The following is a 15,903-nucleotide window of genomic DNA, read 5'->3' as shown; positions in this document are numbered from 1 at the left end:
CTGTTTATTTATCTACTGCTTGTGACAGGTGCTTTAATTAGCTGTACATAAGAATGTACACCTTTACCACTGCTGTGCCTGAATTGTGGCCTTTGCATTTATGCACCAGGCAGAGATAATACACAAAGTAAGTACAGAAGAAGAATGATAAAAACGATTAAATCAACTACAAGTAGAAGTACCTGTTAAATTATTTTAGAATCTACTTTAAAGTACAAAAGTACTCCACTTGATACTACTGGTAAGATAATTGTACAAATTGAGTTCAGATTCCACTACTGCAAAGGTAAACGTAGAGCTCATTTTAATTTGTATGTACTGGAAATTTGTTTGGCCTCAATTTTTCCTTTTTATGTTCAAATTCAATCACAATCACAGCTAAGGTTCTGATTTACAGACTAATAAATCCGTGATGAAAATCCAGAAATCTGCATTCCTCTGAATTTAAACAGTTTTTTAATTCCATCTACTACACAATAAGATATTTTCCAAAATGCAAATCTGTTTCCTTACAAACTACAAACAAATGTGTTTGAATGATTGTTACATTCTACAGATCCTGGGATAATATCATGTGTACACACTGCCCCCTGATGGCAACATTAGAGAGCTGCTTTACTTAATGATACGATTCCCTCAAAGCCAACTCACTGTGGATCATTTGGAATTCAACACATTTAGAACAAAACTCCAGAACAGCCTTAAATTGAGATCTTGCTTTGCTGTAGGTCCTTAAAGCATGTGTTAGTTTCCTATCTGACAATCACATAATCCAGACAAATCTGGAATTGATTTGCTTCAAAGAAGGAGGGACATAGCAGATGGTAAATATGGTAAATAGTCGCTTATATAGCGCTTTTATCCAAAGCGCTTTACCATGTTGATTCCTATTCACCAATTCACACACACACACCAATGGCAGTGGCTGCCATGCAAGGTGCTCACCTGACCCACTGGGAGCAACTTGGGGTTCAGTGTCTTGCCCAAGGACACTTCCACATGTAGCCAGGAGCAGGGATTGAACCACTGACCCTGTGGTCCAACTGTGGCATAGTCAAAGTCAGATCACAGTCGCTGCTGTTACAGGGTGTTTCCTGTTCAGGTCGATGTCTTGCTTTAATAAGTCAACTATTTTTGAAGTGACTCACTTTCACTTTAATGCTAAAGACTGTGTGTGTTTCTGCACAGTGTTGAAACTCAAACAGTAATTGCTTGGACTGTATTTAACATGAAATGCTAAAATCCACGGAGTTATTATAATTCAAAATGAATCCAAAATTAGGCTTAACTATCACCTCAAGGTTCATGTAGTAACTGTTCTGCAGCTTTCAGCCATAATACATGAGCTTCAGGAAATTGAGTTTTATTATTAAAGCTTAGTAGTGATGACAGCTAATAAAGATCATGAAATTTATAAAATGTGAGACTAGCAGTTTATGAAGATCAAGTGACATGATTTGGTTTGTCAAAAATTATAACTCAATTAAAGGAAGATCTTTAGTAATCTTAAGGTCAACAACTCCAAAATCAGAAATTAACTTTTAAACTAAGGGCGCTCATACTCAGTGTTTATAATTTTAAAAGTAAAACCACATCAAACACCTGTAAAACAAGCCAAAATTACAAATGATATTTGTGGTGCAGCACAATAATTGTAAGATGGTGCAATTTACAATTGAAAAGTTAGTACTGTACAGGGATTTACTCAAGTGGAGGTATAATGCTACATAGAGTTACAGTTTGAGGGCATCAGCATTAGTGACCATATTGAGTATTATGGGAAACGTCACTACACAAAAACAAATGCTTCTTCTAAACTAATCCATGAAATCCCTACATACCTCTAACCATAAACATAAAACATTTTAGAATATTCGTAGAGCTGCTAGCGTATCTTCTTCTCCATTGCAGTAGGTGGTCGGCTGGATGTCTTCTCAGGAAGTGCCAGTCTTAGCTTCCTCTTTGGTGAAGAGTCTCCCTCCTCTGACAGATACTCCTGGTGCAGGAGCAAAGGAGCATCACCCGGAGAAGATCCACTGACACTTGATATTGACACATTTGCTGCCTCTGTGTTGTCTCCAGACACACCAACTTCTGGACCTTCAGCTAAAGCTGCACCCCCTGTTAACATACTGTATGCTGATCCACCAGGTACCTGCCCAGCCTCTGTCTGACTGTTGGTTGACAGATTCTCCATATCAGTACCTGATCCCAGTGCCCGGAAGGTCACCCCAGACAACCCATCAGGAGGAGCTTGGGCCTGGACAGGAAGATTCTGTGTACTCTGGGGTACTTGAGATTCAGGGGGCAGCTGATGTAACCCATTAGTAGTCTGAAGGTCTGGTCCCTGAGCTGGATCAGACTTCAGTCTACCTACAAGAGGAGAGCTGTCAGGCATTTGGCTCTGAGAGAGGAACTGGATGGGCTCAGGATTAAGAGATGGGTTTGTTGCCAAGTTCAGGACAAGTGCTCCAGCTTGGGAGTTCTGAGGAGGAGCACTTTGTATCGCACCTGCTTGCAAAGGGTTAGCTTGTACAGTGTTAGCCAGAAGAGATGTAGCAGTATGCATGAGGCCTACCCCAGTTTGCCTGCCAAAGCTACCCAGGGAACCAGTTGAAGCCAAGTTGGGCCCGCTTATTGCTATATTAGGAGCAGCAGAATAGGCTGGACCACTGGAGAGCAATGGATTAAAGGCTGGGGACATGGTACTAAGCAGAACATTACCTCCTTGGAGGGAGACACTGCTGCCAGTCAGTTGTGAGCCAGCAGAGGCCAGCAGAGGAAGACTTGTAGTATGAATACTCTCTGCAGCAGAAAGGGAGAAAGGATTCTTAAAGGGTAGTTCACTACTCCCTAGAACCAATCCAGATCCCTGATACTGAACAGGCCCAATCTGCAGGTTTTTCTTGTAGCTACTCTTCTCTGAGTGGTTCTGCTTGTGTTTTCTCTTAGGATGGACTTTGCTTTTACCTAAGGGGTTCAAGTTTAGTTTAACCTTCAGTTGCCGAGTGTACTGGGTTTTAGTTTTTTGTCTCTTGTTTTGATCTTTCTCCTTGTGTCTGGATGTCCTCGCCTCTTCTGCCCACTTGTCCTTGCCTTGATTGTTTTCTTGCTCTAGGGTTCTCAAACTTTCCAGGTCAAACATTACCTTTTTTGATCCCCTTTTTGGCTCTTTGTTCTTTATCCCATCAAACTGGTTGTGGTTCCTACCCTTGTCAATCAATTTGTGTTGAGGAGGAAAGCCATCAAATACACCTACTTCTCGAATGTTGGGGTCAATCATCCATGGTCTTATGTTCTGCTGTGGTGGTCTGTAGGTCCTGTGGCAGCTCTCGCAGTGCAAAGTCTCACATCCTGTGCTCTTCCCTTCTACATTAATCCTATAGCTGTATATGTCCCTCCCTGTTTCATAGGTGGGCAAGGTCTCTGCTCTCTCACTGAAAGTTTCTCTCCATTGATGAGAGGAACATTTCGAATCGGCAGGGGAGAAAAGCTTGTTGGGAATGTTCCTGCTCAAGATTTCCTGCTGATTCTCAGCTTTTGTCCTCTCTTCATCTGATATCATCTTCATTCCTCTTTTCTCTATTTCCTCCTCTATCTCCATCTCTTTGTTCCATCTCATGGGGCTCTTCCCCATTCCTATCTCTCCCTTGTTGCAACAGTCCGGACACCTGAAATGGCTGCTGTCCTCATCCACTCTGGACCGAAACTGGCCACTGTGATTTTTGTACCTTGTGTCCAACAACCCAGTTTCCCTGTCCCATGGCCTAACACTACTGGTTTGCAATAAAACATCTCTCCTGTTCACACTAAGCTCATGGTGACAGGCATGGTGGTTGGCCAATGTCCTGCCTCCCTCCTCTTCTTCTTTCTTTCTTTTGCATTCTTTTAGTTTCTTCCTGCGAAACGCTTGATAGCAAATGAGGACAACCAACAGGGTAAGACCAACACCACCTAAAGCAAAGTAGGACAGGTTGAGTGTGAAGATAGTGTTGTCTTTAAGTAGTATTCTTATTCATTTCTATAATATTAGCATTGTTTTTATAAATGTATTCAGTCTTAAAGATCTTTCTAAGACCTGAAGAGACCTGAATTAAACTCAATCTAGTTAAAGTGTAGCAAACAGAATGTGCGATCACAGCAGTAAACTCATAAAGATGTTAAATCAAATTAAACTGAAATTTTAAGTACTGATCCACAGCAAACTATTTCTTTGATGAGTTTCAGATTTAACATTTTAAACTGATGAAACATATTAATGGTGACCCGTCCTCTAATTCCATATAAACTGCACAACAGGACTAAGTGGCTCTACATACAAAAATGACATAATTTACTGTCGCTTGTGAGAGTCAGTGATCAGTTGAGTTTTCTTAATATTGCACAGACACAGGAAACAGCATAAACAATGTGGACAACATCAATTTGAAACTTATTCATTGTGTTGTGTCTTAGTCTCACCACTAAAGCAGAAGACTGCAGTTATGGCCACGTCACGTTTGTACAATTGCGGCATCACGCCGACTCCCATGTATACAGTCGGGGGTCTGCACTGTGATGTTCTGATTGGATGGGACACTGCTGGCATCAGTCAGCTCTAGCATGGTGGTTACAGCCAGACCTGCTCCGTGGTGACAGGCGTGTTATCATTCATACTCCTGCACCATCCTAAGACTGAAGATCTGAAGGCAGCAGCAGAAAAATATGTCAGGTTTAAGTCATCTAGTGCTGCACTGATTCATCAATTTATTTTACCTAAAGCAACAAAAACAAGTAAAGCTGTGTTAGTGTGCAAGGGCTGAAGAAGAGCTCATTCACCTTGTCAGGTCGGTGTATGAAGGCGGACAAAGCAGCCGCTTCCTGAAGCTGACAGGACTAGTTCCATGAGTTACATTCCAGGTTAAAGCTGGGCCACTCCAGACTCTCTAGATCTCTGAAGCCATTCAAAGGAACCAGAATCCAAGGTGCTGGGCAGGTTTTCCCTTCGTTTTAGCCTCTGCAGGGCTGGGCTACCTTAAAACCAGCCAACACTGATCTGCAAAACAATACAGAATCACATCAGGGGGCAAAGTGCAGGCTTTAGCCTGAGGAGGAACAAACTGTGATGATGATGCTGTAGAGCAGAGTGAGAGTCTCAGGCTGGGTTTGACTGGTCAGAGCTTACTGAGAAAGAATGAGGATGTCCACTGTGCCACAGTGCCAACAGTAACACTGTGTGTTACTGTTAGTATGATTCTTCCTATACATACTCCTAATCACTGTTGGAACTGAGCATCTACCTGCTACCTGTTCATGCAATTAGCATTCAGTGGAAATTTCAGTGATCAAAGGTTTCGTGATAAAATAATTTTTGTAATAATTTTATGATAAAACATTTTTGTCATCTCACAAAAGTTCATTTAAAATGGTCTGAGGCAAATAGGGAAACTGTGGTCAGATGAATCAAAATTTGAAAACAAAAAATCCATCAACAAAGGCCCAGGACTGTTGAGCAGCTAGAAACCTGCGTCAGACAACAATGGGGCAACTTTCCTCTGTTGTTGTTGACAGTTGTTAAATAAAGAGGGGATATTTTCTATTATGAATAAAATATGGGTTCATGAGATTTGCAAAAGCATTTTATTGTGTTTTTATTTACGTTTTACACATTGTTCCACCTTTTCTGGGATTTTTGTTGTAAATCCTCATAGTAGTGTTATTAAGTTTACCAATATTATTATATCATGATGCTTGTAAAACAGGCAGCACAGTATTGGAGTGGTTTGAGTTGCTGCCTCACAGCTAGAAGGTTGGGGTTTCATGCCTGGGGCCGGCCGTGCCCTTTATGTGGAGCTTGCATGTGTTCCCTGTGCTTGCTGGAGTACCTTCGGTTAATTTGGTTCCTCCCACAGTCCAAAAACATGTATGTTAGGTTAATTGGTGAATCTAAAATTGCCCGTAGGTGCGAATGTGAATGGTATTCTCTCTGTGGCCCTGTGAAAGACTGGCGATCGGTCCAGAGTGCACCCTGCCTCTCGTTAGATGACAGCTGGAATGACCCCCATGACCCACATAGGAGAGGCTGTGACAGATAATGGATATTTGTAAAAATGTACATAAAAAGATATTAATTGGTGGGTCACTATAATAAATGATAATGCTTGTTTGTTCTGAGTTTAAGACAACTTCAAAGTCAACTTTAATGTCAGTTCTTCCATATGTACCACAGATGAGGATATTTTCTGCCCAATCCACAGCGCAAAAAGATAAAATACAATCAAACAGAATACTAATTTAAATAAATGGTGGGTGCTTTGCTGTTTGTTCTGATGAGAGGAAGATCGTGAGAGATTAAAGACTGAAACTGAGAGAGAGAGAGTGTGTGTGTGTACTGTATGTGTGTGGTGTCATAGTAGTAGGAGTAGGTTCAGGTGATGCTGACTGATAAGTAGGTGACAGACAGCCACACATCAAAGCTAAATGAGGCCTGTATTGTTTCTGCTAGAGCTCTGGATCAACAATATGAGGCTCTGCATCCTCATGTGCAGCAGGCTGCAGTGCACACTCTTTTGACACCTGCATCTGTTCATCATCATTTTGGGTATTTCTGTTCATCTCACTTTCCTCTTCCTCCTTCACCTCCTGGTGGTCATTTGTGCTTCTTTCTGTGACCTTTTATATTTAAAAACCAGGGACCTAAGAGGTCACGTGGCCCTTGGCTTCACCTGCCTCTGTCCAGTAAACCCGTGCATCAATCCATCCATGACTGTATGGTGAGACTAAATGTTAAAACAAGCTACTATAAACCCATAGCCGCTACACTTTCTGCCTGTTAATGTGATGTCCTCAAGATCTGGTCATGTATCTTCTCTGAGTACTTTACATCAGGCCTGGATAAGTCCACTAGCAGACCGTCCCAGTTAATATAAACACTCTGGTAGAGGGAGTGACTGACTAAAAGCACTGATTGGAAAGTTTTATGATTTTAGGATCAGGAAGGAAAAACAGAGGCACCCACCATCAGTAAGTGTATAAATTAATGTTGCAGAGTGAGAGACACAAACTTCATATCTGGATTGAAAGCAGCTGTACCTAACCTGCCACGTTTTACCAGCAATGCTAAACAGAACTAGACACAAGAAAATCAACAGCCACTTTACTGAGATCAGGTGGGGATGAACTTCCAGATGACCAGCTTCTAATTGTGACCAGGCAGTGGGAGAAAAACTCCAACCCAAAGCAGCAGAGAAGAGACATTGCTTAACACTATAACACCACTTATCAACCGTGGCAGTTTCACAGCTTTTCACACAGTTTGAATGGACAGGATGATGATTCACGTGTGACCTCAGTGACCCTCAAGGAGTAAACTAATTACCAACTCACACAGAGTATAACCAAATACTTGTTGCACATATATATGATTTTTGCACTCATATATAAATGAGATACCATTTCCCTGAATGGAAGTGAAAATAAACCTTAAGGACATGCGCATCCAACACCCAAAATGCAGAAATGTTATGTTCTAGTGCTTTATCATAATAAACATGTCTGTGTATAGGGTCCAGGCCCCCATGACACTAAACAGGATAAACAGTTAGAATGAATGGATGGGTGCTTCTAAACATATTGAAATAAATCATAATACCAAAAGACAACCTACCTTGAAAGTCTACAGAGTCTTTTTAATAGGAAACAAAACCTACTTACAGCTTCTTTTTTTTTACTAAGCACACTAAAACCAGTTCTGAAATGTCACTCAACATCCATTTACTACCTTCCAAACCAAACAGTTACTGAAGAGCATTTACTCTGGTACAAACTGATTACCTGTTGATCACAAGACAAAGGTCCAGCCTCACTAAGGACATGGTATACTCCACTCACTTATTAATCCAGAACCCCATTAGAAGGCCTTTCTAAGACAGAGTTCCATAATTTCCTGGTTGCTACAGTGCTGTAGCAGCTACTGTGTATATAAGCATGTCAAGCTTATATTACCAGGCCCTTTTTGGAGCATGCTCAGTACAGCTGACTGTCACCTGAGAGGCACAGGTGTCATGTCTGACTTAGACACACTTAGACTTAAACCTTACTCTTTTATGCTTATCTGTGTTGTTTAAAATGAGACAAACACATTACAATGTTTTTTATTAATGTAATTTATTTTATTTTACCATTTACAGCTAAGAAAAAATATAATATATTCATTATTGGATTTCAAGGTGAAGAGTGTGTATATATGACATAGCTCTGACATTGCCTAGGGTCTCTAAAACAAACAAAAAAATAAACGAATATTGTTGTGCACAAAGTAGACAATGTTAGAATCACCTCGTTTAAGTGAGATGGGAATTCTAGAAGCAGGAAGTTTAACACATACTGTTCAGAAATCCATGCTCAGTGTGGTAAACATTCAGTTAGTGTTGCACTAAACCAACAATTATTATTACGGTGGATCAAATAACTATTAGTGCGGTAAAGTCGATCACTTGTAGCAACTATAAACCCACAGTTAAGTCCCACCACCTCTGAATAAATTAGTATTATTGAGACAGACACCTTAGTCTTAGTCTCATCACACTGATCATCTGGAAGCACATCTGGATTGTTCTGCAAGCTCTTCAATTTAAATGTAGTGTCCATTTTCTGCTTATAGTAACAGCCCCTCAAAAGTCTCCGCTTTTACAAACATCCTGAACCTTACTTGGTGAACATATCACATGGTCAGCACTATCTTCCCAGCAGCCCCGGGAGACTTAATAATGTCATGGTGGGCCTGAGATGCCTTGTCCACCGGATACTTGGAACCAACAACTGGACGCAGCCAACCAGCTTCCATCCCTGCACAGAGAAACGCTGCACACTCCTGCTTCTGCTCCTGGGAGAAAAAAGGAGAGAGAGGAAACCAGTAAGAACTAAGTGGAATCATGTATCAGGATCAGTTTTCTTGTTGCATCAAACAGCCACATGTGTATTCTCATGCAAAGTGTGTGTGGAGGCGATGGTGCTTTGTACCGGTGTAGCACAGTAAAGGGCAACTCCTGTAATGCTGCTCTCTTTGAACATGGTGTCTCTGGGGTCGATCTCTATGGGGCCACGGGAGCCAACAATCTAACATGGAGGAAGACAGCAGAAGAAAAAGGCGAACATGAATACGCAGAAATGTAAAGACTAGTACACACTGCAGTGCTACTGCAGTTTAAATCTGTCAAGTAAGATTCAACAAATATTTGACCGCTCCAATCTGTAGGGAATGGAGCAGTTAGCCAGTAAGCTGAACACATCTGGGTTAACAATAGGATCAAAAAAAGTCAGCTTTTGTATGATGGCATTGCTAACCATATATATATGTACACTCACTGGCCGCTTTATTAGGTACAGTCTAATACAATCTAATTTAGCAGCTCTGACATGAATTCTACTTTTACAATGTTATAAGTTCTCAGTTTTTAAGATGAAACTTAATAATAATAATAATAATAATAATAATGTAGCAGAATCTAGCAGTACTGACCATAACACGCCCTCCGTAGGCCAACATCTGGAGGTCTTTACTCAGATTCACATTTGACAACATCTCTATTATCAGATCTATACCTTTGCCACCTGTGGCTTCCTGTAAAGACAGAGATTATTTTCATTCACAAGCTGATATTAAAGCCTGACACAGTGCACAGCTGTTGTAGAAACTGCAGAGCTAAAGTTAATAAATGTGTGTGCAAATGGGCCATTGGAGCAGATTTTTCTCCTTCAAAGAAACTCCATTTTCCTCTGGACCACTGTTTTTATCATGCAAAAAGAATTAAATGAGTTACTAAAATCCTTCTATGTCAATACTTTCCCTTACAAAAATGCTTCAAACAGGCTTTATATTTCTCCGTGCTTTGGTTTCCACCAGGACCATAAAGAGCTCAATGTCTCCTTTTTAAAGTCAGTGCAGGTAAACTAAATTTTATTAGTTAATTAAATCAGCTACATTGTTGAAATATGTTGTTTTGGGGGAATTATGTAGTGAGAAAACAACTCAATTAAAAGTGTATTTAAATGTGTACTTGCTATATTGTTTAAAAGCTAATTCCCTGCTGGTAGCTCATGCAGAGTGTGTGTATACCATGATTTTATCTGTGTAGCCCTCTTCTCTGTGATTAAAGGCCAAGTGAGCTCCATTTTTTAGAACTAGCTTCATTCCCTCTGGAGTCCCTGCAGTCCCCAGCACCCTGAGACCCAAATTACGGGACAACTGGCACGTTGCCACACCCACCTACTCACACACACACACACAAATCATGATGTGGAAAACATTTAGAAACAAACAAAAATGAAAAAAAAAGAAAAAAAAGAAAATCTCACTCCTCCACTGGCTCCATGGATGAGGACAGTCTGTCCAGCCTTGGCATAAGCTCTGCAACACAAAGCACAGCAGGTTAACATATTGAAGTCACAGCATCTGGGATAAACTGACCTGCTTAAAGTAACACCCTGTGCCTTCATGAGGGGTACACATTGGGCTATGGGTTGCAAGATCCCTGCAGTGAAAAAGGCCTGAGTGGATATGTCTTGGAAAGAATGAGACAAACATTTTGGAGATGAAGTCTGTCCATATTCTGTGGAATGTGAAAAATTTGAAATTCTATACTTATCAACATAACAAATAATTTCTAAAACTAACAAGGCCTAGACACTGAAATGCACCTCAGTTTGTGATATTTGAGTTTTTGCCTGAACTAGTGCAGTACAGATAATATTACTCATCTTATGTCCTTTGACCTAATGGTGGTGCCATAGGAGTGTCCATGAGGGTTAACAACCAGCATGGTGTTGCTTGAACTTTTGCATAACTGAGCAAAGTTAACCAGCCTGTTTCATTCACGTGCCCATACTTGTGAATCAGAGCTCTGTAGGCAGTGAAGTAAGGGACTCCTATGGCAGCTCCCTGCGTGAAGTCTAAAGCATCGGGCAGTTTGTGGACACAGTCCTCAGCTGCTACGGTGAACTCTGCATAAGCTCCGGTCTCTGAGCCTGTGGTAAAGACACGATCTCCTGCCTGTAGGAATGTGTACATGGAACAGATTTAGTGCAGTCTTGCAGCTGTTCATTCAACAAAGTGACTGCAATTAGCACACGCTGTTGTCGCAGTTACTTCTCGGTTTCAATGTAAAACCTGTGCACTGAGCAGAAAGAACGATTTACTAAAGTAGCAGCAGAGTGACATTCAGTTACACATGTCCTAACAAGCCTGTTAACTAATAAAGGTTGATCGAGTGTTTGTTTCTCCGACCTTCAGAGCAGTAACTCCTTCTCCAACAGCTTCCACCACTCCTGCTGCATCAGTCCCCGGTGTGTACGGCAGGTTGGGCTTGCGGGCAAACATTCCAGACCGAATGTAGGTTTCCACAGGGTTCACACCACAGGCATGGACACGGATCAAAACCTACAGCAGAAAAACATCTTTGAGGAGCTACACATCAGATCCCCAAAAAATTATATCCAAAATTTCCCAGCATGTTTCCCAGCTTCATTGCATATTTAGTTTTTCATCATAATACACATGATCTTAGCATCAAATTGGTGAAACTGCCCACATGCTCCAAAGCTCCCAGAGAGAATGGTACTGTGTTGTCTGATGAATCAAATTTCTGTTACAAATTTGTACTAATGAAGCACAATATCATCTATTTCTGCTCTTTCATCCTTCATCCTCAAAAAAACTGACATGTGGGGGGGTTACAAGGAGCCCAACATTATAGTGTACTACTGCTGAGTCAGTGTGTCTGGCACACCCAAAGAAGCAGCTGACCCACCCACAATTTTTAGATGTACAATTACTTTTACATATAGCCTAAACAATAATTATTGGTCTAATTATTGTTCGTTTTTAAACAAGTTATAAGTAGCGTTTGTCAAAAACATCTGTTACACACAGCAGGGAAGTCGGCTGTATTATGTTTTGTCTTTCTGTGTGGTTTTCAACCCATTGTATCTATAGGCTACTGCTATATGACTAATGTAAACCCGGCTTTTGTTGAAACTGGTTTAGGCCTGTTTAAAGTTCACACAGGTGTGGTGGCTGAAAATCAGGAACCTCATAGACGGTATTGTATAATGAAGGTGGTCTGACCAGAGGCAGAGCCACAAGGGTGGACTGGGGTTGTACACTAGCCCAAAATCTGATTGGCCACCCCAGGTGATAGCTCTAACTTTAAAGGGAAGGACATAAAGGACAAGTGAGCAGATCTGAAGCTGAAATTTTATATATATATATATATATATATATATATATATATATATATATATATATATATATATATATATATATATATATATATATATATATATATATATATATATATATATATATATATATATATATATATATATATATATATATATATATATATATATATATATATAAAATTATTATGTAAATTTAAGGTGGTTTCATACAAAATATTTTGTGACAAAAGATTATTTCTAGGAGTTGCAACCAGGCAGGTTCCTCCTGAAAAGGATTAATTTTTACTTCTTGGATAGTTTATTATTCGTTTATGACTATTTAGAGTTGAAAATGGTAGAAGAGTTGCGTATTTGACATTTCTGAAGAGTGGAGACCAATGCCAACATACTACACAGACATCTTTAGCTTCTTTTGACTTCTAAGTAGTGTGGACACGCACACTGCTGAAATTGAAAATAGTTTCGAAAGCAATCAGTGGGTGACTGTGAGTTGTGTTTTCACTATTTGCACTATAGCACGTTTCAAGAAGAAAACAAGCTCTGGGCACCTGCACATCTCAGAAGGAGGCTGTTAACATCTGTCCCGCATGGTTGGACTATTTCATCAATTTGCTTTTTTGCTAAAATGACGAGACGTGCTGCTTCAGGGACAGATTTTGGTGGTTTCGAGACCTTTATTGTAAGCCCACCAACAGCAACAAACTGTATGGTAGTTTTGTTCGAGTTTCAGCCATAACATTAAAACCACACGACCTGGTACTTTTAGCTTCATTGGTCTACTTCTTGATATAGACAAACTTTGCTGTGGCACACCCAAAGACTTGCTCCGGATCTGCCAGCATGCACAAAGAAACCCTGCAGAAAACGAGCCCTGCCGGGAGTTTTTCTTGCGTGTGCACGCACAAACAAAAGTCACAGATTATGGTGATAATCACATCAAAGAAACAGCACACGTGATTTAACAGCTCCGCCTTTTACACCTGAGCTGTGTGTCTCACCTGTCTTTGTCCAGGCTGAGGAACCGGCACATCTGAGCACAGTCTGAGGACAGACGGAGGTCCAAACTCTCCCACTCGGATGGCTCTCATCAGCTTCGACATGTTGGATCGGCGGAACAACACGGCGGTTCACTTCCGAGATGTCCACAAACACACGGTGATCGAAATATATTATCGAGGGGAGCTGCGCCCCCCATGGAGAGAACGAGAGCAGGAGGCAGCAGCAAGGGGGTGGTGACAAAAAGCTGTAATCAAGATGAACAGTTTCCACATTCTTTATACAGAATAAAGCAGTCATCTTTAAATAAGATCACAAATACTCATATCGTACGGGGTCTGAGTTGAATTAAATAAAATGTCCAGTTAATTATTAAAGATCATGTTTTTAATCTCATAACTTTTATCTGTTCTATATGACAGCGATACTTACACTGCTGCACAGGTGATGTGTGTTTATAATTTAACCTTCACACAGTGGTTGATGAGGTTCTCAAAATCTGTATTAAAACCAACGGTAATGTACTCTAGTAGAGGTACCTGCTGAAATTTCTGCATAAGTAAAAGTAAGTGCATGATTTATTTTTTTATTAAGTATTAAAAGTAAAAGTACTTGACTTTTTTTTTACTCTGTCCTTTTCTGTGGAGCAGTGCTACTTCTTGTTTGGAGGGACTAATTATTGGTAATAGACATAAATGATGGGTTGAAGCTGATTAACTGTATGGTCTGAAGCTTTTTTCAGTTTTATTAGAGGTAGGCAATGCCAAGTTCAGGAAGTCAAATCAAATGTACTGCACATTAGCTCACCTTGAATACTGTGAATATGCCAAATAAGTCTTTTAAATATCACCTTGGAAGGAGAAATTCACACTATGCCCATTTCTCCAGTGATTCATTTTCATAAAAAAATGGGAAAAGTGTTTTATTATGAAAGGTGTAAAGTGATGTGATTGTAATGCAGCTTTGATTAGAAATGTGGAGTAAAAAGTGTAGATATTTGCTCTTGGATGTAATGGAGTAAAAGTAAAAGTAGACATAATTAAATCTACTTAAGTAAAATGCATATATGTGAAAAATGTACAGTAAAATGTACAGTGACGAAGTACCTGTACTTCAGATATTTAACATGAAATAAATAAAAATTCTGAAATGCAGCAGGTCAGTTTGATGCTGTATGGAAATGATCTGCTGATTTGATATGCAACTACATAAGCAATTGGTCAGAAATAATAAAATTAACAGAATTACGGTTAACTGTTGGGGCTTCACAACACATTCTGTGTCATTTACTAATTAAAGACTTAAATCATTAATGTTTATTTCCTAAGCATCAGAAGAATATCGTTAGGAAGACAACACAATACGTGGACTATCCAACATGCACTTTGTACGGATACTAGTGTTTGGTTCTCTGCAGAACTTGTATGTCAAGTAGTTTTAACATCAAATCAATACACACTCTAATCTGTAATTAAATATTAGATATGTCCTACACAATCCACAAACACAGTATAATTTATTTCGGTTTGATCCAACCTTCATCCTCAAACAAACTGACATGTAGGGGGCTTAATAGGGGCCCAACACAATAGTGTATTATTGCTGAGTCAGTGTGTGGCTGGCACATCTAAAGAAACAGCGGACACACCCACAATTTTCAAATGTAAAATTATTTTCTTACGTATCGCCAAACTAAAGCCTAGCAAAAACATTAGTCATCATTAAACAGTTTGTATTTGTCAAAAGACATCTGTTACACATAGCTAGAGAGTTGGCTATGCTATGTTTTGTCTTTCTGTATCTATAGGCTACTGCTTTATGACCAACATACTGTAATACTTCCTTTTGTTGCAACTTGTTTAGACCTGTTTCAAGTGTAGACAGGTGTGGTGGCTGAAAATCCGGAAACTTACAGATGAAGCTGGTTGGACAGCAAAAAAATGGCCAGGGTTCAGACACATTTTAGCCAGTGAATTACCATGAATTGTCTAGGATTTTAATGACCACAAACACGGGATTGTCTTGTGTGATTTTTATACATGAAATATATAATAAATTATGACAGAAAATTATGACATTTTTCTTTCCAATTGTGAGTCAAAATGTATTAGTCTTTATGTAATATACTGGGGTATATACTGTGTGTGTCCTGACCCCCGTGGATCATAGCTACTACTAAAAGCTAACCTGTCCACCAGGTGGTGCTAATGTTATGACTTTTTAATCCATTTCTATGCAAGGACACACAGTTAAATCATAGAAAAATGTTGCTGTAAATTTTTCGGGAACAACTAAGACAGAAAAACCCTGTACACTACAATCGCACCATCCTGCTTAAAATAATATTGGAAATGATTCAGTGTAAACATTAATTAAAATTGCCTGATTTAAAAACCAAATCAGTCTTGAGAGGCTGGATGTGTATATTTTATAGGCTACTTCATTGACAAAACGTAAACAAAAAATAATCATATTTCATAATCTAGTTGTTCCTTTTGGGATTTATTATCTAATACCAAACTTGGGTCTTTGGCCATATCGTTCTTGTTTATTAAAAGCAGGCATAGAGTCAGTAGCTTTACATGAAAAGAGAATCTCTCCTATAAAGTTTTCTCTCAGGTGTTAATTACATATCCGTGAGTGTCCGTGTTTTTGTTATTTAACTTTTTTATTGGTTTTTCTGTAGAC

The 15,903-nt window shown here is 39.7% G+C and overlaps 2 protein-coding genes across 3 annotated transcripts; both read right to left on the bottom strand.

Moving 5' to 3' along the window:
- Positions 1-564: 564 nt before the first annotated feature.
- On the bottom strand, positions 565-8,016 carry lrrc53 (leucine rich repeat containing 53). The gene is made up of 4 exons (XM_067528691.1): positions 7,813-8,016; positions 4,819-5,035; positions 4,462-4,682; positions 565-3,954 (listed from the first exon to the last, which is right to left on the bottom strand). The coding sequence occupies exons 3-4, from the start codon at positions 4,586-4,588 to the stop codon at positions 1,886-1,888; spliced, it is 2,196 nt and encodes a 731-aa protein (XP_067384792.1). The 5' UTR covers positions 4,589-4,682; positions 4,819-5,035; positions 7,813-8,016; the 3' UTR covers positions 565-1,885.
- Positions 8,017-8,128: 112 nt separating this feature from the next.
- cryz (crystallin, zeta (quinone reductase)) lies at positions 8,129-13,381 on the bottom strand. Of its 2 annotated transcripts, XM_067528693.1 has the most exons (8): positions 13,218-13,380; positions 11,264-11,416; positions 10,866-11,029; positions 10,336-10,387; positions 10,097-10,246; positions 9,500-9,601; positions 9,001-9,096; positions 8,129-8,863 (listed from the first exon to the last, which is right to left on the bottom strand). In XM_067528693.1, the coding sequence occupies exons 1-8, from the start codon at positions 13,317-13,319 to the stop codon at positions 8,702-8,704; spliced, it is 981 nt and encodes a 326-aa protein (XP_067384794.1). In that variant the 5' UTR covers positions 13,320-13,380; the 3' UTR covers positions 8,129-8,701. The 2 variants fall into 2 exon arrangements, with proteins under 2 accessions (XP_067384794.1, XP_067384795.1); XM_067528694.1 differs by lacking the exon at positions 10,097-10,246 and having other exon boundaries at positions 13,218-13,381.
- Between the last annotated feature and the right edge of the window lie 2,522 nt (positions 13,382-15,903).

The sequence above is a fragment of the Channa argus genome, chromosome 14 (assembly GCF_033026475.1).
Source record: "Channa argus isolate prfri chromosome 14, Channa argus male v1.0, whole genome shotgun sequence".
Classification (NCBI taxonomy): Eukaryota; Metazoa; Chordata; class Actinopteri; order Anabantiformes; family Channidae; genus Channa; species Channa argus.
Note: the sequence above shows the minus strand (reverse complement) of the source record. Positions and strands in the feature narration are given on the sequence as shown.